This window comes from Phacochoerus africanus, chromosome 10, assembly GCF_016906955.1.
Source record: "Phacochoerus africanus isolate WHEZ1 chromosome 10, ROS_Pafr_v1, whole genome shotgun sequence".
NCBI lineage: Eukaryota > Metazoa > Chordata > Mammalia > Artiodactyla > Suidae > Phacochoerus > Phacochoerus africanus.
The window spans coordinates 6,618,958-6,644,111 of record NC_062553.1 but is presented as its reverse complement, the minus strand read 5'-3'; the positions used below and the strand labels follow the sequence as shown (position 1 = coordinate 6,644,111).

The 25,154-nt window shown below is 45.6% G+C and overlaps 1 protein-coding gene across 1 annotated transcript in view; it reads left to right on the top strand.

Moving 5' to 3' along the window:
* The window catches only part of CLNK (cytokine dependent hematopoietic cell linker), a 164,686-nt gene that overhangs the window by 56,676 nt on the left and 82,856 nt on the right, over positions 1–25,154 (top strand). The window contains 1 exon segment of the mRNA XM_047799156.1: positions 20,461–20,532. Coding sequence (XP_047655112.1) covers positions 20,461–20,532 — 72 coding nt within the window.

Sequence of the window (25,154 nt, the reverse complement as noted above, 5' to 3'; positions counted from 1 at the left end):
AGCAAACGCTGTTAAGCATCTTTTTATCTGTTTTTGTTTTGATGTTTGTGGGTCATTTTTGGCATCGTAAAGATCTATTCCAACCCATTTATAACCCTGAATGTCCTTTTTCCTTTCACTTTCGTGTCCTTCCTTGCCTTTCTTTTCCTTTCCCGTCATTACCTGCTTCTAGACACGTGCGCTCACACTCACTCACTCACACACACACACACACACACACACACATGTCTGTGTTTTCCTGCAGAAATGAAGCCAGTTCTAGTAATTAACCAGTGAAGTCACCAGCACACAGAGAGCAGTCAAGGGGCTCTGAGAAGGAGGGTGGCCCAGAACACTGAGAGTTATGCCAGCAAGGTGTTGACCACATCATTATAAGCCAAGTACAGTCCTAGAGTCCATCTCTCCCCCATTGATTCCTAGCCCAGGTTTGCTGGCAGCAGTCAGAGGCACAAAGCTTCTAAAAGCAGAGCAAGTACATTTTCCTAACAGGTAATTACTATGCTGAACTCTAATTTAGCATGAAGAGGCCAGGCGATTGCCTTCAGAGATAGTCAGGCATTGTTAGAATGAATTGAATTATAGAGCTTGGTCCAGGAGTGTTGGCCCACCTGCAGATACAGTGCTAGAGACTAAGCCCTTAGGGAGTTTCCGCTCAGGTGGTGCAGAGCAGGTGCCTCCTCGCGAGTATCTTCTGTGGACCAGGACAGAACTGGCATATTCTCTGATGAATGATCAAAGCTTAAGGATGCTGGCAACATGTCATTTTCTCCTAAACCTTCTTTTTAAAATAAATTTACTTTTTAAAAATTTAAAATTTTAAACATGTAAAATATCACATAATTCACCCATTTCAAGTATAAAATTCAGTGATTTTTTTTTTTTTTAGTAAGTTTACCAGGTTGTATAACCATCACCATAAAAGAGTTTCCTAATGTGTCCATCATCCACAAAAGATTCTCTTCCCCCTTTGCTATTAAACCTAGTCTCCCAATCCCCTACCCTCCACCCCAGGCACTCTCTAATCTACTTCCTGTATCTAATAGATTTTCTGCATATTTCATGTAAATGGTATCATGCTATCTGTAATCTCTTCCTGCATCTCGTTGAATCTCTTGAATCTTGTTTCACTTAATATGATTTGAGGTCCATGCAAGTTGTAGCATCTGTAGTTCATTCCTGTCTATTGCTAATTATTATTCCATTGCATTCACAAGTAGGTGAATGGGTTTATCTATCCATTCACCTATTTGTGAATGCTTAGTGGTTATTTTTTCCTTTTTTTGTGTGTGTGTCTTTTTAGGGCCACACCCTTGGCATGTGGAAGTTCCCAGGCTAGGGGTCAAATAGGAGCTACAGCTGCTGGCCTAGGCCACAGCCACAGCAATTCAAGATTCGAACTGCCTCTGTGACCTACACCATAGCTCACAGCAACGCCAGATCCTTAACCCACTGAGCAAGGCAAGGCCAGGGATCAAACCTGCATCCTCATGGATACTAGTCAGGTTCGTTACTGCTGAGCCACAATGGGAACTCCTTTTTTTTTTTTTTTTTCCATTTTTGGCCCTTATGAAAAATATTGCTAAGAACATTTGTGTGCAAGACTTTGGGTGGATATCTCACTTGAGTAGATACCTAAGTGCGGAATTGCTGGCTCTCATGAAAAATCTGTGCTTACATGTTTAAGAAACTCTCTTGAGAGTCTTGATTCTTTTGCATAAACTCCTTTAATTTCTCCTTCATGACTAAAAGGCTGGTAATTCTACCAGGAGGAAGGTACTCTGCTCACCCTTTCTCTCTGCTTACGCCTCTCATTACGGCCCAGGATTAAAAATAAAAACAAAAGCTCCTCTCTCTCCCGGCTGGACACAGAGTGGTGAAGACGAGAAAGGCTCTAACCACAAAGTGATCCAACCAGAGAAAGTGTAAAATCTATGTTCTCTCGCTCTCTTTTTTCTGCCTACATGGTGCAGGGGGTGCGGTTGGGGGCGGGGGTGGAAACACGTTTTAGAAATCACTGGGAAATCAAACTTTATGTTTCAAAATGTTGGCTTGGCTCTTGAATCACTAAAGTTTGTTGTTGTTGTTTTGTTTCGTTTTGTTTCTTTTTAAGTCTGCACCCATGGCATATGGAAGGTCCCAGGCTAGGGGTCAAATCAGAGCCACAGCTGCCAGTCTACACCACAGCCACAGCAACACAGGATGTGAGCCATGTCTTTGACCTACACCACAGTTCAGGACAACGCCGGATCCCTAACCCACTGAGCGAGGCCAGGGATGGAACCGCATCTTTATGGATCCTAGTTGGGTTTGCTACCACTGAGCCATGATGGGAACTCCCTAAAGTTTTTTTTTTTATATTTTTAATGTTCTGAGCAAAACTGTTATCTAATTAGAATTTAATTTCCTGGAGAGTTGTGGGTACCTCCTCAGTGCCTAGCACAGAAAAAGATGAAACTGACAGAGAAATCTCAAATGAGCAGCCTTTCCCCTTCAGCAGGTTATGGTCCCAGGAATGGGATGCCCGTATCTTTCAATTCCATTGTAATCAGACTCTAGATCATAAGGGAATTTTGGCTCTGTTCTCCTGTTTTGCTCCCAAATCTATATCAACAAAGTTTTTTTAGGGAGGAAAAAAGACAAAGATATTTGAACTTAGACCTGCCCTGAGTTTAGCGCTCCTCCCGTGATAAACAAAGATGCTAGGGGGCTGATCTGGAAGCCAACAAAACAAGTGTTGAAGCTATTAGCATATTACGGAAGGGATGAGGAAACTCACTAATTTACATTCATTTTGGGTCCAAGGAGGGGAGGAAGGCAGCATGATTCTATGGGATTTTGTTCCTTTTGTGTTCTTACACTTGAAAGGAGAATAGAATTAACTTTTTCCCGGGCACCCAGCTTCACATCCCATCTGCCAAGACATTATTATTGTTCCCACTTTAGAGATGAGAAACATGTGGCTCAGAGCAGTAAAATCAATGCCTTGGGCTGAAACCCAGGGTCTAATCACAAATACGCCATACACCAGCTATTTCTGGCACTTAAACTGAGCTCGTTCGGCCTTAGGACACTGAAAATGGTGATGGTTCAGGCTGGGTTAGCCAGTGGTGTTCTGGTAAATCTTAGCAAATGTTTGTCAAACAGCTCCCTGGAGAAAAAGAAAAAAATCTATGCAAGTTTGTTATAAATTTTACTGATATAAAGATGCACAGTATGCAATTCGCAAATAATAATGAAATGTACAGTATTCTTTATCATGAATTCTGTACAGCCAATGGATTCTTGCAGAATGATTTTATTGATCTTTGCTGAACGTCTATCCCTAGTGCACTTCTGGTTGCAATTGACAAAGGAGGACAGTTCTGACATCGATATTGATTAATACGTTCCTTTACATGAATGAGTAAAGCAGAAGTGAAACCACAAAGAAGGATGCCAGAACGTCATTGGTTTCTCAGTGATGTGAGCAGCTTCTTTGCTAAATTGGAAAACAGTTTTGAAAACTGGAAAATATCTTCTTGGGTTTTTGTGCTAGTCACAATGGTACAACCACAGACACAACTCACTTTTAAATTAAATCCATTTTATTGCATTTCTTCCATCAGTTTCTTAAGTTAGTCTACCAAGAAAGCAATAAACTATACCCTTGTCTATAGCCTATGCCAATGTCTGTGGTGTAAATGCTTCCATACTGGCCAACATCAATGCCAATGTGAGTCATAAAATGCACATCTTATTTCCATCATAAAGAGATGAAAGAAAAAAGAGCACCAAGAGTACAGGTAGCAGTAGAATGTGGCAGAATGATTAGGAAGTGATACGTTTTGAGTATTTCTTACCTTTGTTTTTATGATTTGTATTCTATTGTAATTTTATTTAATTCTTTAAAAAGACTGTGGTTAACAACTGACTCTCAAATCCCCTGACATTTTAATGATGACATTCAGTGGAGTCTGGGCTGGCTTCAGCACATCACTGATAACCCAGGGAAACCCAGTTCCCTTTCCCCCTCCCAGTGCAGGTCTGATGCTGAAGGTCTCCATGCTAACTTTCTGTTTAAAGTCTTGAGACTTGTTCTGAACACTTGACAGTTCCTACTTGACCTTGGGAGGCTTGTTTGACCTTGAGAGTCATTCGTTTCATTATAAAGTGGGAATGGTCAGACCTTCCTCATAGGATCACTGTGAGGATTAATAAGCTGATCAGTGTTGTGGTCTGTGCATGCAGGTTGGAAAAGGAATTTTCCAGATTCATGGTAGGGTGAAAAGAAAGAAGAGTTTATTGAGAGACGAGACGCTGCTAATGCAGTGAGACGAATTCCTGACGATCAGGGAGAGCCAACCCCAAGCCCGTAGTCCTGTTGGCTTTTATAGCCCTGGGATAGAGGAGAGGTCTTACAATACACCTGCTGACCTGCTGATTGGTTAGGGAAAGAGGGATCTTATGATATACTTGGTGGTTGGTTGAGGGCATATGAGGGGCCACATTTCTTTCTTAGTAAAGGGTAGGAAGGTATAGGCAGGTTTCCTCCACAGGGCAGGGGGGCTTTACAGTGAGACAGGTGGAACGATAATAAGCATCTGGTGATTCTTGTCTTGCCCAGAGACTTTGAGTTCTATCTTTTTGAAAAGGGTCTTGAAGTCCCACAACCAACATTGTGACAAGACAATACACCTGCTGGATAACGAGGAGTTCCCACCCAATCTGCCCCTTCAGACCAGTGCAGGTGCACAGAGGGCTGTTCCACTCTTCCCATTTCTGTCATTATCATTTCCAATTTCTGGCCCTGGATCTAAAAGTGACCACATGACCTTTCTGATCAGGAGAATGCATACACACAACACACAATAGTTAGTAACAATGCTTTTCATGGACTAACTCATTTGATTCTCGGGACAGGTCTATGAGGGAAGTTTTTTCTGGCTTCATTTGGCAGATGGGGAAAATCAAGTCACTTAACCAAGGTCGCATTAAGCCTATCTCACCTGAAGTCCACACGGATCCCAAGGCCTCTTGCTACAATGCAGATTCTGGTTCTGATTCTGTAGGGCTAGAGTGGCATCTGGGGTTCAGCATTTCTAGCCAGCTCTCCAGTGGTGCTGCTGATCCAGGGACCACATATTGACTAGGGAGAATGGGACTGCAAGGCTGAAGAGCAGACACTGCCAACTTAGCTGATTCCAAAGCTCACATGCTTATCCCCATGATATTCAACTTTCTGGAAAATAAGAGCTCTGTGCCAAGCAGGAGTCTTCTGACGGGGACTTCTGGGGACACCACGGCCTTAGAAATGTCTGCAAAACAGAGAAGAAAACCCAACTCCAGGACCCTATATGAATAAGCCCCACATACCCTAGGTACCTGCACTTTTCATAAGGATAATATTTACCATTATTTGCACCACTCAACAAGGTGCTATATACCATCCACCCAGGATGTCTAATAGCCCACAAAAATTCCCTACCACCAAGCCACTGCAGACATCTCACCCAGGTATCTATTGGAGAGAAAAGTTAACCTCTGAATACATTGAAGTTAGAGCCCAAAGAACCTCCATGCTCACTAATCTTAATTCTCACTCCACAGATGGAGAAATTAAGGTCAAGATATGGCAAACACATCATGAGGTAGAGGCTTGATAAAAAACCACTAGCCTTGCCCTGTCATTCTCTAGCAAGTGTGTCAGTCACCAGCCACCAAGAGTAGCCTGGGTATTCATGGCACCTGGCCAGCCCCCAGCTCTCTGCTTCCTCTGGAATCCTAAGCACTGATTGGTCTGTGCTCCAGGTGGCTCAGAATATCTCCAACAGACTGTCATAGACAAAGCCAAGTCATCAGGTGAACAATGCAAGATGGAATGGAGGCAAACACAAAACATTGGGAGACTTGCTTTTTTCATGGTTTCCAGGGGAACCAACATTAGGAGAGAGGAGTCCTGTGGGGCAAGCTGGGCCAGGTGATGTAGGAGAGGGTCATGGAGTTTTAGCCATTGCTACTCAGGTAATAACACCTCCCCTGGTCCCCCACCCCCTGCCATCCCCACCATCGCAGGCCTCACCCCATCTGCCCTCACTTACCAAAAACCCCTGAATGGTTTTCCCACTCCATCCCCGACTCATTACTGTCCAGCCATGCTGGCCTCCACATCTTGACCCAGCTGCCCTGCTGAGCTTCTACCCTCAGGTTCTTGTCCCAGCCGTCCCTGGGGCTGGATGTTCTTCTTTCACATAGCCCATATCTGACCCCCACAGTGCCTTCTCCCCACTCACACCTCCTCAGGGAGGCCCACCTTAACTGCCCCGTGGAATAGTCACACCTGTCCAGCATCCTTCTGTTTATCCTAATTGTCGGCTTTCTCTCCTGCCAGGGTCCAGACCCTTTTCTGTTTTGTTACATGGGAGATAGGAATTTTTATTTTGTTCATTGATGTATCCCAACACCAAGAACAAGCCCTGGCCCATACGCTGCACTAAGAGGGAAAAAAAAAAAGTATTACTGAATTGATTTTGAGAAAGATTTGCAGCTCAAATATTTACTGAGGATGTGTTATATTCAAGCATTGTTCTAAGTATTTTACATGCATTATCTCATTTAATTCTCACGGTGTTCTCAAAATCAAGCAAAATCTAAACACTCCCCAGTGCCAAATGATGCCATTAAAGAGTCCCTGGAAAGCACAGATAAGAGGATATATTATAATCATTAGATTCAATGCTGGATTTTCCAGGTTTGGTTATCTTTCGATAAGTGCTTTGAAAACAAATGTCACCAGACAACAGGTTAAGATAGTCCTACTGGGGCTCAGAGATCATCAAGTTGGGAAAGAAACCGGGTACAAAGGATGGTGTATGAGCCCCAGGGTAAACCTGAGGTCCTGGTCACTCCCCATTTCCTTGAATCCATGGAAGGAAGACAGCAGTAGAAAGACTGCCATAGAAAGAAGTGGTCTTCCAGCCAGACAGGCTTGATATTGAATCCCAGCTTGGGCACGCATAGCTGTGTAGCCACAGGTAGTGTGTTTGGCCTCTCTGGGCTTCTTTTGTCCCATCAATAATGTATCAACAGGAAGACCTGAGAAAAGTCTTGGCACATTAAGTTATGTTTTAGGTCCATTGGTCCATTATCCCTGATTTCAAATCCAAGCTTTCTCATCAGGACCACAGTGTTGGACAGATCTGGTATTAAAACGCAGCTTTGTCACTCACTCCAAGCTGTGTTGAACCCTGGCTGTGGGTGGGGCTCTGTACTAGGAGCCAAAACTACTGAAATTCAGGAACGCCATCTTTCACTAAGAGATGTGAGCAGGTTCCTTAAGTTCGCTCAATACTCAGTTGCTGAGAGGATAAACAAGACGTACCTGGAACAAGAGACCTTGCATTAAGTGCTGATCTGTGGACCTCTTCTAGGAAGTTGGAGATGTTGTTTATGCTACTTCCTCTGCCTACAGAAGTCTGGGAGATCAGGCCCATTCAGGTACAGGTCAAGGGTTCACGAAGACGGCCATCAGGGTGCCAAGCGTGGGCTGTGGAGAGAATGTGAGACCAGACCGTGGAAGGCCTGTGTGCCATGTTCAGAACATGGCCTGTAATCATAGGTGGTGGAAACAGCAGCTATTAGAAGGAGGGCCCTTGGGAGTTCCCGTCGTGGCGCAGTGGTTAACGAATCCAGCTAGGAACCATGAGGTTGCAGGTGCGATCCCCAGCCTTGCTCAGTGGGTTAAGGATCCGGCATTGCCGTGAGCTGTGGTGTAGGTCGCAGACACGGCTCGGATCCCATGTTGCTGTGGCTCTGGTGTAGGCCGGCAGCTGTAGCTCCGATTAGACCCCTAGCCTGGGAACCTCCGTATGCCGCAGGAGTGGCCCAAGAAAAGGCAAAAAGACCAAAAAAAAAGAATGAGGACCCTGGCTGCAACGTGGTGGATAGAAGGAAGAAAGTGATAAGTGATGTAACCGGAAGGGGAGAGATTACTGAGAAGGTGCTGCAGACTCCAGAGCAGAGAGGTGGCGCCAAGCCCAGGGACTGGCACATTAGAGAACCTCCCCCTTTCTCATCCCTCTTCCTTTCCCTACCTCAATGTCCCTTCCTTACTTGGACCTTCTGGAGTCTGAGAAGTGTGGGACCAGGAGATGGAGGCAGGATATGGAACTGAGGAGCTTCATTTCCTCTATCTTTTTAGGGCCACACCCACAGCATATGGAAGTTCCCAGGCTAGGGGTTGAATCAGAGCTACACCTGCAGGCCACAACCACAGCCACAGCAACGCCAGATCCAAGGTGCATCTGCAACCTACACCACAGCTCAGGGCAACACGGGGTCCTTAACCCACCGAGTGAACCCTTGTCCTCATGGATACCAGTTAGATTTGTTTCTGCGGAGCCAGGACAGGACCTCCCTCGTTCCCTATATTCTAAGCACTAGGTCCTTCCTGGTGCTCCTGCAGGCCACCGAGGAAGGTCCATTAGGTCCCTTTTACTCTTGGGTTTTTATGGAATGAGTGCTAATGAGGCACAAACCAAGTTTTTGTTTGGAGGGTTTTTAAAAGATAAACATACTGCCTTTTCATGTTATTTTTTTCTATCACGCGTCCAGAATCTTTCAGGCATGGCCATCTGTAAATTAAATTCCACTATGAATACATCTATGAGCCCATAAAAGGGTGATTCACTGTTGTTATTGTATGTGCATATTACAAACACTGATGGCCTGTTAGAAGCCACATCCCCTAATAGTCAAGACAGAGAGAGGGAAAAAGGAGAAAAAAAAGCATTTGAATAGATGATACATAAAGCTTCTGTTTTTTTGGTTCATTTGTTTCCTGTTGCTGAATCAAAATTTAAACAACAACCAAAAATTATAAATAAATAAAGCCAGGAAAAAAGGAGTTTATGGGGTTTCTTGAAACCTGAACATAAAAGGAGTCAGTATTACTTTCTTGTTTTCTAAATTAGGTTATCTTTCTTTTGTCTTTCTGTCCTCAAGGAGATTAGAAAGAAAAAAGGAATTTATTTAGAAGGCACCCAAAGAGGCTTAATTAGAAGATAAGCTCTGGGGAAGCCAAGGCCAAAGAGAAAGGACCTCGAGTACCACACACAGACCCAGGGGCTGAACCAGAACCTTCTGTGCTGGCATCCGGCTAGGGTGGGCAAGTTCCTTCACTTGTCTGGGTCCAAGTTTTCTGACCTATAAAGTTCACAAGTTCAGGAGTTCCCTTGCAGCTTAGGAAGTTAGGGATCTGGCGTTGTCATTGCAGTGGCTCGGGCTCAATCCCTGGCCTAGGAACTTCTGCATGCTGCAAGCACTGCCAAAAATAATAATAACAATAATCCCAGGTTCGAGCAGATTTCCCTACCTTCCCATCAAGCCCCATGCTCCAGGACTCTCTGAGGCTATAACTCTGGAAAAGCAAAGAGCAACATGCACATACCACCATCCACTCTGGACCTGCAACCCATAGGCAGAGCCAGTCTATTCTGGAATATTTCGGGTCCACTTTTGCCTTAATAAACAAGAAATAGTAATTCCCTCAAGAGATTCCTGTGTCTACAGAGTCTTTCATGCACAAACGTTTCTTCAAATGCACGTGAGGGGACTGATGGGAATTCAGGGTTCCGATGGGGGTGTAGCCCCTGATGATAACCACACAGGCAGCAACCCCTGAAAACTGAAGTCTCATTCTCTTCATCAGAGAACCCAGAGAATTGGAAGAGGGAAGCAGAGCCCAAGTGGGTCCCAGGGGCCTGAAGGTCAGAGCTACCTCCTGGCCAGGTAGCAATCCACAGGCCTTCACCTGATTGGGTGAGGCCCACCCACACCGGAGACTCATCTGCTTCACTCTAAGTCCACTGATTTCAATGTCAATCACATCTAAGACAAGTCCTCTCAGCAACATTGACTGGCATTTGACCAAACAGCTGGATGCCAGGGAGTCACCACATTGGCACATAAAATTTACCATCGCAAAGTCATGGGTAGGTGAGAGAGAGCCATTCAAACATCTCCTTGTGATCAGTTCCTTGATGAGCGGATGTTCCTCTCAAGTTCTTTTAGGAAAAGCACCAGCTGAAATCTTCAGGGCCCAGTCAAGCAATATAAAAATGCAAGATAGTAGGGAATTAAGGGGGAGGCTTTCTAAGATTAAGAAAATCGTCCCTATCTAAATGTATTCAGACGCAAACTTTTTTTAAAAAATCTGTGTTGCAAGAAGGTTGCATGTGTCCTCCAACACTTCTGGGCTCAATGGTGCAAGTGTGTAAAAGACATCAAACATCAAGGCTCTGGTACAGCAAATCCCCAAATTTCTGGGCTTTTCTCGGCTGCTTAGGAAGGAAATTAAACATTTCCTAGGTTTATGAGAAGCTGTGTTTCCAAAGGAGACAGGTTAGGGGGGTGGGGTCGGAGGGATGGGCTGGGGGTTCAGGATGGAAATGCAGTAAAATTGGGCTGTGATGATGATTGTACAGCTATAAAAATATAACAAAATTCATTAAATTAAAAGCCAAAAAAGAGAATTTTATAGGGAAAAAAAGAAGCTGTGTATAGGAATACACACCTTGAGGGAAGTTTGAACATACCATCAGTACAGCTTAAGGACCAAATGGAATGAACAAAATAGGTACCCATCTCTTGGAGAAATTGTTTGTGACCACTAAGGCAGTGATGGTTTCAGGTGAGTTAGGAGTACAGCATCCTGCTGCAAAAGTGATTATAATGACCTCTCATGAGCAAGGGTAAGGAGCTGGAGAACCAATTTTGTTCTGGCATGTGCTGGAGTTTTCTGAAATTAGCTGAAAAACTTTTGAAAACTGGCCTAACATTTTCAGGAGTCATGGAAGGTTAGAAAACAGGCTACAGAAAGATTCTAGCGGATCTGGTTTGTAGGCTTGCCGAACACCTTCTGGATGTCACTGCTGCGCTGTCTCTGCTCACACTTCCACACTTAGTGAGCAAAGGTATGTGGCAGACACAAGTGGCCCTCAATTTTCCCTTCTCCTGCTACTCAGCCCCCTCCTCCATAACCCACCCTCCTTAATTGTGACCAAGGCCTGTGACTGCTTCTAGGCAATAGGCTATGGCAAAATGGATGAGATTACATTTCATAAGATTGGAGTTTTCCTTTTGTCTCCTTGGTTTGCACGTTTTGATAAAGCAAGAGGCTGTATCAGGGAGGCCATGTGGGCAAGAGCTGAGGGCACCCTTCAAGCAACATACATCAAGGAAGTGGGGCTCCCAGGACAATGGGTCATAAGAAACTGAAGCCCACCAACAGTTGCATGTGCTTAAAACCAAATCCTTTCCTGGTTGAGCTTTCAAATGAGACCCCAACTCTGGCTGACACTTTGCAGCTTCAACAGAGGCCATAAAACAGAGGACCCAGCAAAGTCACACCTAGCTTCCTGACCCGCAAAACCTATGAGATAATAATCCACACTTTTGGCTTGGGTGAAATACTCTCATTATCAGCTGCCCTTCGCAGTCCACATGTTCTCTGCCTCTAGTATTCCTTAACTCTTTTGAGTAAGAATCAGGTCCTAGATAATAAAAATGATCACTTAACATGCAATCGGTATGTGAGAGAGTTCCTCTAATTCTGGCCTTCCTTGTGTGTGAGTGGGGATGAGGTGATAAATCTGTGACTTATTCAGTTGGCAGAAGCACATTCAAAAGCAGATCAGTACAAGCATGTGTGCTCTTAACCTCTGTGTCCACACCGCATCACATTCCATGGAGACTAATATCTCTCCAGCTAGATTATCCACTCCTTCCTAGAGGCCCACCTGCCCTCAGGACCATCCTGTGCTTGGCCCTATCTTCCCTTCTTCCCTCCTTCCATTCCCTATCATTCTCTCCCAATGAAAAATACAGCCAAGGGAGTTCCTGTTGTGGCACAGTGGAAATGAATCTGACTGGTATCCATGAGAATGTGGGTTAGATCCCTGGCCTCACTCAGCCCAATGAATTTAGGATCTGGCATTGCCATGAGCTGTGGTGAAGGTCACAGACATAGCTCAGATCTCATGTTGCTGTGGCTATGGGGTATGCTGACAACTACTGCTCCAATTCAACCCCCTAGCCTGGGGAACTTCCATATGCCATGGGTGAGGCCCTAAAAAGACCAAAAAAAAAATAATAATAATACAGCCAGTACCTATTTTGACCTTGGAGTCGCAGACCCTCTAAAGTTTCAGAATCCAGCAAGATGCTGCAGTAGACTCCGGGAGTCTGCCCCTCTCCACCTTCTTTGGGAATTGGCTCAGTTGAATGGAGTTGTCTCACCTGGGGAGCCCACATCCACTAACTGGTCCACCCGAGTACAAAAGCCTGATCCCCCACCACAACTTGGGACACTTCTAAAGGACCACGTCAGAGCACAACCCAAATATGCCCCTGCCCAATCAGGCTGCCTTCCCTTCCCTCGCAGGAGCCCATCCTAACAGACTTCCTGTGCCATCATCTCCTTAGTTAGAGTATTTCCTCCGGAGCCTCATAGGAGGCAATTCCTAAGGATATGGAGCATGTGCTGAACACGAGACGAAGAACTCCAACAAGGCTGAGGTTGGGCTAGGACTGGCCTCAGAGGGTCTTGTGAGGATTTGATGGGTGCCAGTGTGTGAACTGGCAAACAATGACCACGGAAGTTGTAAATCTCATCTAAGTTTCGAGTTATTGTTATCATCATTCTTTATAACTGTAACTTTAAAACTGTAGTATACATTATTATTATTATTCATGACCTTGGAGTCAGCTACCCAGCTACACAGGATCCTTGAAAGAGAATTATGGTTTAAGAGCAATTTGTGTGATTTCTCAGAAGCCTGCAAGCTCGCTGGACATGTATAGGGAAGCTTCTGGGAAAAGCTGAACTTGATCTGAAAGTTCATTAAGAGAAGTGGAGTTTCAAAAGAAATGGTAGTTCTCTTTCTGTGCTGGTCAGACTGTACCAGCCATGTTGGGTGCACCTGGGAGTAGAGGTAAAGGTGAGAAATTAAAGAGAAATGACTAGGACAGGTTGGTGCAGTCATCTTTCACTCTTGAAATAGGTGGCCCTGCCCCACTCCCCACATCCCAGCTCCCCACATCATCGATTCAGCAAACCCCCACATGTTCTCCATCACTCTGTGGAAGCCTACCTTGATGAACCCTCTCACTTATCATATAACCCATTTCTTTCTTTTTCTTTCTAGACCATAAGTATTCTTTTTTTATCATTGCACCTATGTTATCACCCTATTTAGGATTAGGGTCTGATTCATTCTCCATAACTTGGGACAGGCTAGAGGTTCTGTGTGATGGTTTCCTAGAGCTGTCGTAACAAATTATTGTCATTCAGGTGGCTTAAACCATCAGAAATCCATTCCTTCACAGTTCTGGAGGCCAGAAGTCTGAAATCGATTCCAGGGGCTTTCCGGCCTCTGAAGGCCATAGGGAAGAATCCTTCCTGCCTCTTCCAGCTCTGGTGGGTCCAGATGTTCCTTGACCTGTGGCTGCATCATGGCCACTTCCTGCCTCCATCTTCACCGGGGCTGTCACATGCCCTTCTCCCCAGGTCTCCTCCTCTTACCTTATTCTTAGAAGTAAGAATACCTGCTTTGGATATAGGGCCACCCTAATCCAGGACCATCTCATCTCAAGATCTTGCCTTAATTACAAAGAACCTCTTTCCAAAACAGTTCACAATTTCTAGATAGACACATCTCTTTAGACACCCTTCAACACACGACTGTCATTATGTATATATTGATGCAACTATGCAGAGCTGGCTGCTGTTAGACCTACCTGAGAAGTAATGCAGTCTGGAGAAGGCAGACTCAGAGGGGCTGTAAGAAGGGGATGGAGCGAGAAAACATGTGAAGGAGCACTAGGTGGGTTTTGTCAACTGACCGTACAGGACAGAGGTGCCCACGAGAAAAAGGAAATCAGAAATAGCCCAAAAGCCTAGAACCAGAAGTGCTGGGTGGATGGCTAAGAGATGCGGGCTCCTGGGAGGTGATGTGCTCTTTCTCAGAGGAGTAGGAGGTGGTGGCAAGAACAATTAATTGCCTCCCCCACTGACTCTCCATGCCTCAGTTTCCCCACAAGCCTGGGGCACATCCCACTGGGTTCTCTGTGCTATAAATTAGCCTGTGTTGCTTCACTGGGGGCACTTGATCAGGATCCGTGACAAGAAATAGAGCAGCAGTTTACAGGTGCTCATTGGATTTATTTTACTGTGTGGGTGAGATGGGCCGAGGGACCCGCAGGAAGGACAGCTGGCATCAGAAGCTGGTGGCCTTGAACACCCTGTGTGTCTGCTTACACTCTTGAGGTCGACAGAACTGTCTCTCCCAGGCTCACGTGGGAATGTTGACCATCTCCTTCCAAGGTCAGGCAGCAATTTAATGCAAAGCAAACAATCTTGACCTTTTATGATTGATGTTCTTGAATAATAATTTCTGTGAGAGACCGAGACGTTATCATTCCTTCAGCATAGTACAATGTTTTAAAATGTGTTCCTAAAACTTGGAACCCTAAGGAATGATTTAAGGCAGAAAGAAGAACTATAGGGTTGGACACTTTGGTTTGCCTTGTGATTAGCAAACAAAACTCAAACTCAAGTGACGGGGGGCTGTGGGGGGAGGGCGAGCAACAAGGGAGCCACTTCTATTTCTAATCTTTCTAAGGTTCTCTGTGCTTTTTATGTGTTTTAAAAACAAATACATTTTAACTACTTACTGCCCAGGTAGATGGCTATTTCCTTGCCATCTTCTTCATTACTGTTTTTCTTAAATAACTCATTGTAGGAAGAAGAGCAGCCCTCCCTGTTCCCACGCTCCCTGCCCCCTCCCATCCATCCTCTCTCCTGTTCCTTCCTCTTCCTCAGAGGGGACTGGGCCAGAGCACCAGGAGCAGCACATGCTGGCTCCCCGCAGTGCATCTGGCTGGAGATTTCAGACCTGGCATGGAGCACTGACCAGGCCATCAGCCATCCCGGTTACCTTGAACCAAATCCCCTCCATTCGCAGGGCCCCTGCTTCCTCATCTACAGCACGAAGCTGAGAAGGACCCTCATCCATTTACTATGGAGGATTTCTATGAAGATGAAATAGAAAAAGAGCTTGAGTTAAACTCTCCTCTTTTTTTGGCCATCTCTGTGGCAGGCCGAAGTTCCCCAGCCAGGGATCGAACCCAAGCCACAACAGTGATGACGCCAAGTCCTTAACTGCTAGGCCACCAGGGAACTCCCCAAACTCTCTTCTTCAAGATAAAAAGGCCAAAGCAGATTCTCAGAAAGATCAGAGGTAGCTCCTAGGCTGTTGGGTTCTTGAGGCACCTAGGAAGAGGTTGAGGAAATTCTCAGAACCCCTCCATCCTCCTAAAAATGAACTGCTCAGAGCCATGTCAGAGCTCAGAAACACTGCCCACACCCAGGGGTAGGATGGAAGCCAGGGCCTCCTTCTCAGGGCAGGGACTGATCATACTCTCTTGTCTGAGACCCTCCCCCACCAACTGAGTGCATGCATCACGCTAGTGTGTGAGCCCAGATGGGCAGCCCGTCTACCTACTCGCCATCAGTGCATCATTTCATATCTTGCAAATATCCCTAAGGTCACACCCAAGGTCACTTAGTCTGTACACTGGGAGAGAAAATGTTCCCAGGTTACATCTCGCCTCTCAAAAACCCCCTATTCCAGGGCAACCAGAGCATATAAATAGACACATACAAGGCAATATGATGAAAATACCATTGTTTCTTTACTTGTTTATGGCCTGTCTCCCAACAGTAATAAACAATTCACGAGGCAGGCTTCACGTTTCTACTTTAAGGACCGTATCCCATTGCCTGGCATACAGCCTGCTACAAAATATCTACTTGTGGAGTGAAGGAATGAATGGATTCGTGAACAAATGAATGAGGAGTAAAACAGAGATGCAGCAAAAAAACACTACAAGGGCTCAAAGAGGAAGCAGCACAGAAAAACTCACCGGGGAACAGACATTTGAACGAAACCATGAAGGATGAAGTCTTTGACCAGACAGCTCCAGAGGAGGACAAAAAGAATAATCTAGTCCATGACCTGGGAGCATACAAAAGTATGACCCCAAGAGGGGACAGTGTGGGAGCCTGGCAGAGAGAGAGGGTGGCAGGAAACGAGGACACAAACAACAGAAATTGCATTCGAGGCCACTGAGACAGGGCTCTTAGTCATCACGGTAAAGAGTGTGGTCTCGGTCGTGCAGAAATGGAGCCACGGTGAGGCTTTTCGAGTCAGGCGATCCCAGGGAGGCAAAGCCCATATTGCGTCCTTCCTTCATAGCCATGCTGTAGATCCCAAGGAAACTTTGGATCTCTTCTCCTGTTTTGCTCCCAGATCTGTTAACAATTAGGGAGGAAAAAAAGAAAGGCGTATTTGAACTCAGATCTGACCTGGGTTGATAGCTCCTCCAGCAATAAACAAAGATGCTGTGGAAACACCGCCAAAGAAGTATTAAAGTCATCAGCACAGTAGGCGTGACTTGGTAATATCAGAAAGGTGGTTGTTCTTCCTGCAGTTTGGTGGATGGATTGGAACAGGGGGCCAACATCAGAGTCCAGGCTGGAGAGCATGAGAGCAGAACTGAGATGGAGTATCGCTTATGGGAGCGAAGAGAGAGGATCCTTAGGACCTGGTAACACGTTATCGAGATAATGAGGATGGAGAGAGAGAAGGAAAAGACTCAAGGCGAGGGCCCAGGCTGCTGCTAGGAAACCACAGGAGTAAGGGGGCTGCTCACTAGGAAAAGGGCTGTCAACTGAAAAAAAACATATATATATACAACCTAAAAGGGAAGAGTTATGTTTTATTCAGTGGTCAAAACTGAAGACTTAAGCCCAAACACAACATCTCAAATTGCCCTGAGGGATGGCTCCAAAGAGGAAAAGCGGAAGCCAGGCTGTATAGGAGTTTTACAGCAAAGACCGTGTCGTTGGGACATCAAAAGTTTCCTGTTCATTGGAGTTCCTATGGTGGCTCAGCGGTAATGAATCACCAGACTGCCCCCACCCCAGCTCCCACCATACTTGGACCCCCACCCCCCCCCACTCCTACCCTCCATCCCATCCCCCTGAAACTTGAGGTTTCAGGTATCCTTGAGGTTTTAGGTTCGATCCCTGGCCTCGCTCAGTCGTCAAGGATCCGGCGTTGGCATGAGCCGTGGTGTAGGTCACAGACGTGGCTCAGATCTGGTGTTGTTGTGGCTGCAGCCAGCATGTACAGCTCCGGTTCGACTGCTCAGCTGGGAACTTCCGTGTGCTGTAGCTGTGGCCCTAAAAATAAGCTAAACGAAAAAAGTTTACTGTTAATTAAAGAAAACCAGAAACCTCCAGTTAAGAGATTCTATGTATGGGAAGACGCAAGACGTCACTGAAGTCATTCCTGGGACATGCACCTCGGCTCTCTGGGGCCAGTGTCCTGTGTTTTCCCATCCGGAGTTTCCTCAGGGTGCACGTGCTGGGGTGGGAGGGGGATGGGGTGGAGGGTAGGAGTGGGTGGGGGTGGGGATCCAAGTATGGTGGGAGCTGGGGTGGGGGCAGTCTGGTGACTGCTAGGTGGGGGGCATTCCTTATTTCCTCCCTGGGTCCCCCCTCACCTTGGGGGTAGCTGTGAGGGGATGACTTGATGGCTACAACATCCTTTGTTTACTGATAGAGTGGGCAGTGTTTTTCATTCACAAGGCCTGGATCTGCTTGAGGTTGACCAGTTAGAAAAGACCCCCAAATAGAAAGATATTCCATCTAGAACTTAGAAGTGAAGGTGGAGTGCAGATAAAGATTTATGAGTCATGGTTTACCCCAGATTTTAAAACCAAAAACAAGGAAATAATAAAAAATGTGAAACAATGTAATAATGAAATAACTTTGTAACCACAAAATAACCAAAAAATGAAAAAGACTGAGATAAGCCATCCTCTTTCTAGATGATCAGTTGACACAGTAACAACATCCAAACGACTTGCTCATTTCTTTATTTATCATGTTACAGTTGATAGGCCACACAGGAAATCCGAGATAGAGACAGAGTCTCAAGTCATCTTTCTGCATTTCCTGGAATCCTTTCTTCAGGCATCTACAGCTGCCCAGGTACTGAGGGCCAGGCACTCAGCCAGGCCCTGGGGCTGCAGATCGAAGCCATTCATGCCCTCAGGGAGATAGTAGTTGGAAGCTTAGCAGATGTGAATACAAAGCTACATGTTAAAACCAAAGGACAGGAGTCCCCACTGTGGTGCAATGGGGCCTGCAGCATTACTGGAGCTCTGGGACACAAGTTCAATCACTGGCCCTGCACAGTGGGTTAGGGATCCAGCATTGCCATATCTGTGGTGTAGGTCACAACTGTGGCTCAGATCCGATCCCTGGCCTTGGGAACTCCATACGCCACGGAATGGCCAAAAAAAGAAGAAAAAAATGGACAGATAAACTCATACAAGTGCTGTGAAGGGGTCCGTCTCAGGCAGGAAGGAAGATTTCGCTGAGATAGTGACACTTGAGCTGAACTCAAAAGCATGAGTAAGTTTGGGGTTGGTAGATGCAAACTGTTACATTTAGAATGGATAAGCAGCGAGGTCCTACTGTACAGCACACGAAACTCTATCCAATCTCCTGGGATAGATCATGATGGCAGATAATACAAGAAAAAGAATATGTTATATATATTTTATATATATATATATATATGGCTGGGTCACTGCTGTACAGCAGAAATTGGCACAACACTGTAAGTCAACTGTACTTTAATTAAAAATACATTAATAAAAAATAATTTAATAAAAAAGAAGCAGGAGTTAGATGCAGAAGAAGGAAAATAATAGGTGTTTGAAAAAGAGGGATGAGTCCCTGGAAGAGCCCGAGGGCAGGGAGGAAAGTCTAAGGACAAAGAAGAAGTAGGTGTGCCCCAGGTGGAGAGAACCAGGAGGGCAAAAAAGCCAAAGATGCTACCCAGGGAGCCGCCGAGACGCACGTGTAGAAAGGAAAGCATCACTCATAAAGTTCTGATAGAGCTCACAAAGTGCCTGCACAGGAAATGAAAGCACATTTGACTTGGCTCATGAGATGAACTAGGGATGGTTTATGACAGAGAAAGCCTTACTGAATTTCAACAAATTAACTCCATTGAAAAGACGTTAATCTCTTCATAGAAAAAGCCCTAGCAAAGCACCTAAATTTTACAGGAGTTCAATAAATATTATCTGAATCCAAGTTGCTATTCCTAAATAATCTGCCTCCCTATGACGGGATGATGTTTGCTAGTTAGGGGCCAAATTCTACGAACACAGGAAAGCATCTAGCACATTCCTTGGCCCACAGGCAATGTCCTTGTTTGACAGCCTCCCGTCAAGCATGCAGCCCAGGTGTGAAGCCCTTCACTGTACAATGTTAGGGGCACTCAGCTTAAGGAGGGCCACCATAGTGACCCTGCCCACATCCTCATCCTGACCAGGGCACCTACTCTGCCCCATGCTACCACTTCTTGTAAAATAAGGCTCTTACTTTAAAAAATATTTATTTTTATTATAGTTGATTTACAATGTTCTGTCAATTTCTGTGGTACAGCAAAGGGACCCAGTTTTATATATATATACATTCTTTTTTTCATATTACATTTCATCATGTTCTATCCCAAGGGATTGGATAGAGTTCCCTGTCACCGTACAGCAGGACCACATTTTAAATGCAATAGTTTGCATCTACTAACCCCAGACTCCCCAGTCCATCCCACTCCCCCCCCCGCCCTGCCCCTTTGGCAACCACAGTCTGTTCTCCATGTCTGTGAGTCTGTTTTGGTTCAGTAGATAGGTGATTAGTGACATGTTTTAGATTCCACATACAAGTGATATCATGTCTTTACCTGTCCTTGTCTTTCTGACTTACTTCACTTAGTATGAGAATCTCTAGTTCCATCCATGTTGCTGCAAAAGGCATTATTTTGTTCTTTCTTATGGCTGAGTAGTATTCCATTGTGTCTATGTACCATATCTTAATCCATTCATCTTTCAATGAACATTTAGGTTTTTTCCATGTCTTGGCTATAGTGCTGGATGAACATATTGGTGCATGTATTTTTTGAATTCAGAGTTTTGTCTGGATAGATGCCCAGGAGTGCGATTGTTGGCTCAAATGGTAGTTCTTTATTTAGTTTTCAGAGGAGCCTCCGTATTGTTTTCCATAGTGGTTGTACCAATTTACCTTCCCACCAACATCGTAAGAGGGTTCCCTTTTCTCCACACCCTCTCTAGCATTTACTACAAATATATATGTAATTTTTTTAAGTAATTGGATTATTTGAAACTCAGATTTTGTTTAACCTCAGTGGAAATCCAAGGAGAGATTTGGAATTATGTGTGAGATGTTAATTACTTACATCTGACTGGGTGGTTATTCCTATGAATGAATGAACTTAATTCACTTCTTGCTATTTCCTGACTATAACCTATTTTCTTTCATCACAGGGGCAACAGAAAAACAACAAAAGAAGGATCCAGTGATTTGAAATTCCAGAACTTCGATCTGCCGAAAAATAGGTCAGAATATTTACGTGTTTATTAATAGAGCAGTAAAATTTTTGATGCTGTGGCAATTTAGCTGACCCGCACACACACATACACACACACTCACACACATACAGTGTTCACGTGATAGAATTATGTTGCTCTCAGTGACCTTAAACGTTCCATAGACACTAAGGTCCAGAACAAGAAAGGACTTGACTCAGACTGAACCACCAGCATAAATGTGACGCAAGTTAAGAAGCCCCCAGGTGTCCACAGCATTTCAAACCAGGGCTATTTCCACCACCCACCCAGGTCTCTAAACAGCCCAAGTGAGAGCCATGGAGGAGGAAGATTGCGTTCTGCAGCTGCTGAATGATCTAAGGGATGAATCATGGATGCATTAGGTCATGAGTTCACTACCAGGTCTGAGAAGCAAGCTAGGAAACTAGGGGGAACCATGGCCCATTTACTAAGCAATTATGGCATTATGGCTTGAAAGGGCTCTTGAAAATGCAGAGATGAGAGGCAATGTTCTCTCCATGGGGCTCACGGCCAAATCTCAAAGCTCAGAGGGAGGGCTAACTTGATGAAATGACTGACAAGGGACCAATCCTGAAGCCAGATCCAGCTCTGCCTTTAACCGGAGTCTTATCCTGGGTAACACCCCAGTGCTCAGGGAGACTGCCTCCCTTCGCCCCGCCAGAACCACCTCACCAAGCCCTGCCAGAGCCACTTCTGTACCTAAGAGTACCCAAGGGTCTCCATGCATCGCAAGTCAATCGCCAAACATCCATTCCGCTCCTACTAAGATCCAGGCATGGGAAGCATTCTTGGCATTCTAAGATGTGCTTGAAGAAATATTTTCCCTAAGCAGAGAGAATGCATGCCTATAAAATAGAGTACTTGAAATATTTTCCAGATTGCATTAAGCAAAGGGAAATTTGTGGCTGTTCTCAGACTTCTTCCATGTTTACATTAAACACATTTGAATAATGCATTTTAAGTCAGTTTTTCTTATTTCTTGACAATAGGAAGAGATGGGAGATGGAAGGGTTAGAAGTCTTCCTTCACATGGAGATGGTTGCAGCAATTACATACATCAAAGTAATATTTACAGTTAGATTTGGAGAGAGAGAGCAATGCTTTTTTCCAAAGCAAATTATTTAAGGATGTGTCATAGCATGCTCGAGATATATTAAAAAGAGCAACAGACGATGTTTCTGAAACCTGTTCCAACCATTTATAAACCCAAATTAAAGAGAAAAAAATCCCATATACATACAAATCTCTGTACCACTGCATATTTTATCATGAAAGTATTATATGAATATAAATTTGTTTCTGAGATCTATAAATCGAATTAAAATGTCAGAAAACTGCATATTTGGGTCCACTATCTTACTCTAATGACCATTAAACCGATGTTTTCATTCTCCACACAAATTGTAATCATCAGCCTTTGATAATGATGAAGGGAGGGGATATGCTACAGAGGGGCGGGGCTGCGGAGCAGGAGGGACCCACAGGCTCCAGGCTGAAATCTAGCGGACCTGCTGCTCACTAGCCAGGCAACCTCGCTCAGACAGGTGCCTTTCCATTTTGCTGCTTCTTGTATTTTAGAAATAGAATTTGAAAAGCAAGCGTAGACTGTCTCGCTCACCACGGATGCCCTGTACCCAAAGCAGTTCCTGTGTTTAGGGAATAAAAAAATGCGTGACGTCTGTAGCATTCCTGGAACATAGTAGGTGCTCAAGGAATTACAAAGGCGACCCGTCCCTGAGGGTGCACCATGGGCTAGGTGCTGTTTTAAGAGCTTCAGAAGTCGTGGTGCACTGGATGCCAGTGATCACAGTGTGACTAGTTTTCCTCTCATAGGAGGGAAGGAGGCAAGTTGGAGAGAGGGTGAATGCCTCGCCGAGGCGGAGTGGCTGGCTGTGTTACATAGAACACAGCAGACATGACTATTAGTTCTGATCTCCAAGCCCCTGCCCTCCCTACTGCCATCCCTTAGTTAGATATAGGATGCAACTCTCCCAACAGGTGCAGAAGGGCTGTCCACCCCCAAACTCAAACATGCATGGACCGCCTGGGAACATACAAAGTAAAACACAAAGCTAAGTGGTGGGGTTTCACCCAGAACATACAGCCCCAGAGACCATCCCAGAAAAACACGGATCACAGGCACATCCAATACTCATGACATGTCTACAGTGTTGAGAGGGAGGTTCCCTAGAACGCCCCTGGGGAGCCTATGTAGCTAAATGCCCAATGCCCACTTCTATGCTGTACCCTGTCCCCACGTGGGCAGAAACAGAAGATTAGGGATTGAGGTTTTCCCATCAAGTCCAAATTTATATCAATAGTTGGATGCCTAACAAGTACCTGACACCATGAAAGGAACTTGGGCATTTAATCTTCACAGTCATTCTCTGAAGTTGGGATTATTATTCCCATTTAACAGACGAGGAAAGAGAACCTGAGAGGGGTGACACATTTTGGTCACAGTCACAGAGCTGGTAACTGGTAACAGCTGGATCTGGATTCAGAGTCGGACTTCAAATCGAGAGGAGCTACTTCTGGGTTCTGAGTTGTGTCATATGAATTTTGTTTTCTATTCCAAATCCACTCATGTCAAGACTCTCCCCTATGAAGAAGGGGCACATGCATTAAACTCCTGAGAGGAGCATCTGCATTCATAATTATGGTGCCTCTTGGGGGTGAATCTCAGAGCTGGTCCCTGGGCCAACGGTGTCAGCGTCGCCTAGGAGCTGCTTAGAGATGTAGATTCTCAGGCCCCACCTACTGAATCAGAAACTCAGACACTGGAGTCCAAGCTCCTGGGTTTGAACAAGGCCTGCCAGTGACATGAGGCCCGAGGTTTGAGAACCTCGGCATGAAGCATCATTACAGAGAGTGCAAGCCTTGGAGTTGGAGTGTGAGACCCCCCGGCCACACCTACCATGTAAAAGGGGTAGGAGAAGATATGAGAGAAGGACCAGGGAGAATATATTGTTCCCACCTGGGAGACACCACTGCTTTGGGGACCAGGAAAGTCAAAGATGAAGACATAGCCCCTGCCATCAGGAGGCTCAGTCTATGGTGAAGACAGACATAAAAAGGCATGTGTGACAGATCACAGATACTGCACCACCTGCAGTGACAGAAGCAGATGCCGGCCCTAAGGATGCTCAGGGGAGACCCAGGATCAGGAGGCTGAGGGCTTCCTCAAGTTCACTTTCCAGCAAGTAGCAGAGCCAAGGTTCTGAACCATTGCCCTGTATTCATACTCCAAGTGCAAGGGTTTTTTCCCTTTCCCCATTCCCGACAGGGCTGTTCCTAAGAGTATCACTCACACTTGCCCCGTGCGGATCCTTCTCAATTCATCACCTCGTTGACTATTGATTTTTCCCCCGTGCCACTAACACCTGCAGCAATCGTTAACTCCAGAGGACAAGGGGTGGGTGGCTTTCATTTCTCAGGGCCAGTCCTCAAGGAGACAGCTTCCAGGTTCTACTCCCTGCACTGGGAGGCCCCCTGCCGGCCTGGCACACCTGAGGCCTCAGGAGACAGGACGGGTGGCTTCAGCGGCTGGTCTGCTCCTGACTTCTCGGGTTTGTCACACCTGTTCTCCAGCTGCCCTGGGCATCTGTGGCACCAACGGAGCCCTAAGAATCCTTTCTGCTCCCTCTGGACCCCCACACTGTGCAGAAAGTATCTTCCCAAAAGATCTCGCCAGCTAAGAGCTTTACAGAGGGTCCAACATGCTTTCAGAGGATGCGTGGAGTAGCACGGTGTCTCCTGGCTCACGGTTCCTGTCCACAAAGAGCTCCTACATAGGAGATGCTCCACAAACATTGCCGAAAGCAAGGGAGGAAGGCAGGCAGGAAGGAGGAAGAGTAAAGTCAGGACTCAGGAGGATGCTCAGGGATGCTGGGAGCTTGTACTGCTCCCAGGGCCTGGCATAGACTAGACCTTTCATTAGAAGCTAAAGGACACTTTTAACAGAGCCAGAGGATGGAAGAAAGAAGAGAGAAGACAATAGGTGGGGAGGGGATGGTGGATGCAGGAGCTGCTCTGCCCCCTGGAGCTAAATCAGGCATGGCCAGACAGCCAGCCCAGGCCTTCCTTGTCTGCCCATCAAACTGCCAAATCGTTCCATTTTCATCTTTCACTATTTGTCAGGGATATAGCATATATGAGAGCGATTATGGCTTACAAGACATGCTTTCTGTCCTCAGAGAACTTAACATCTAGTTGAGGAAAGAAAACAAAACTAAGTAAAATTTTAAGAAGTTAATTATTCTACATTGCCTTTTAACAAAATAAGTATGCTTTTAAGAGCCCGAGGGGCCCTGGGAGCTCAGAGGGAGAAAGGGTTGTGGGCTCTGATGGGGTGGAGGAGAGGAATGGGGGGGGGTACTGAGGAGATGGGGGAGGGGCTGGGCCTCCTCCGGCCAAGGGGTCTTAGGGACCCTGAGCTGTTCACAGTTGGGACTGGTACCCAACACAGGCCAGGTTTTCCTCCGGATCACTTCAGGGAGTTGCCTGCTGTCAATTTTTTTTTTTTTTTTGGTAAAAATAAAATAGAAAAGAGGAGATGTCTCGACCTACTCAAGGATGCTTTTCACAAGAATGAGCCCATTATGCACGTA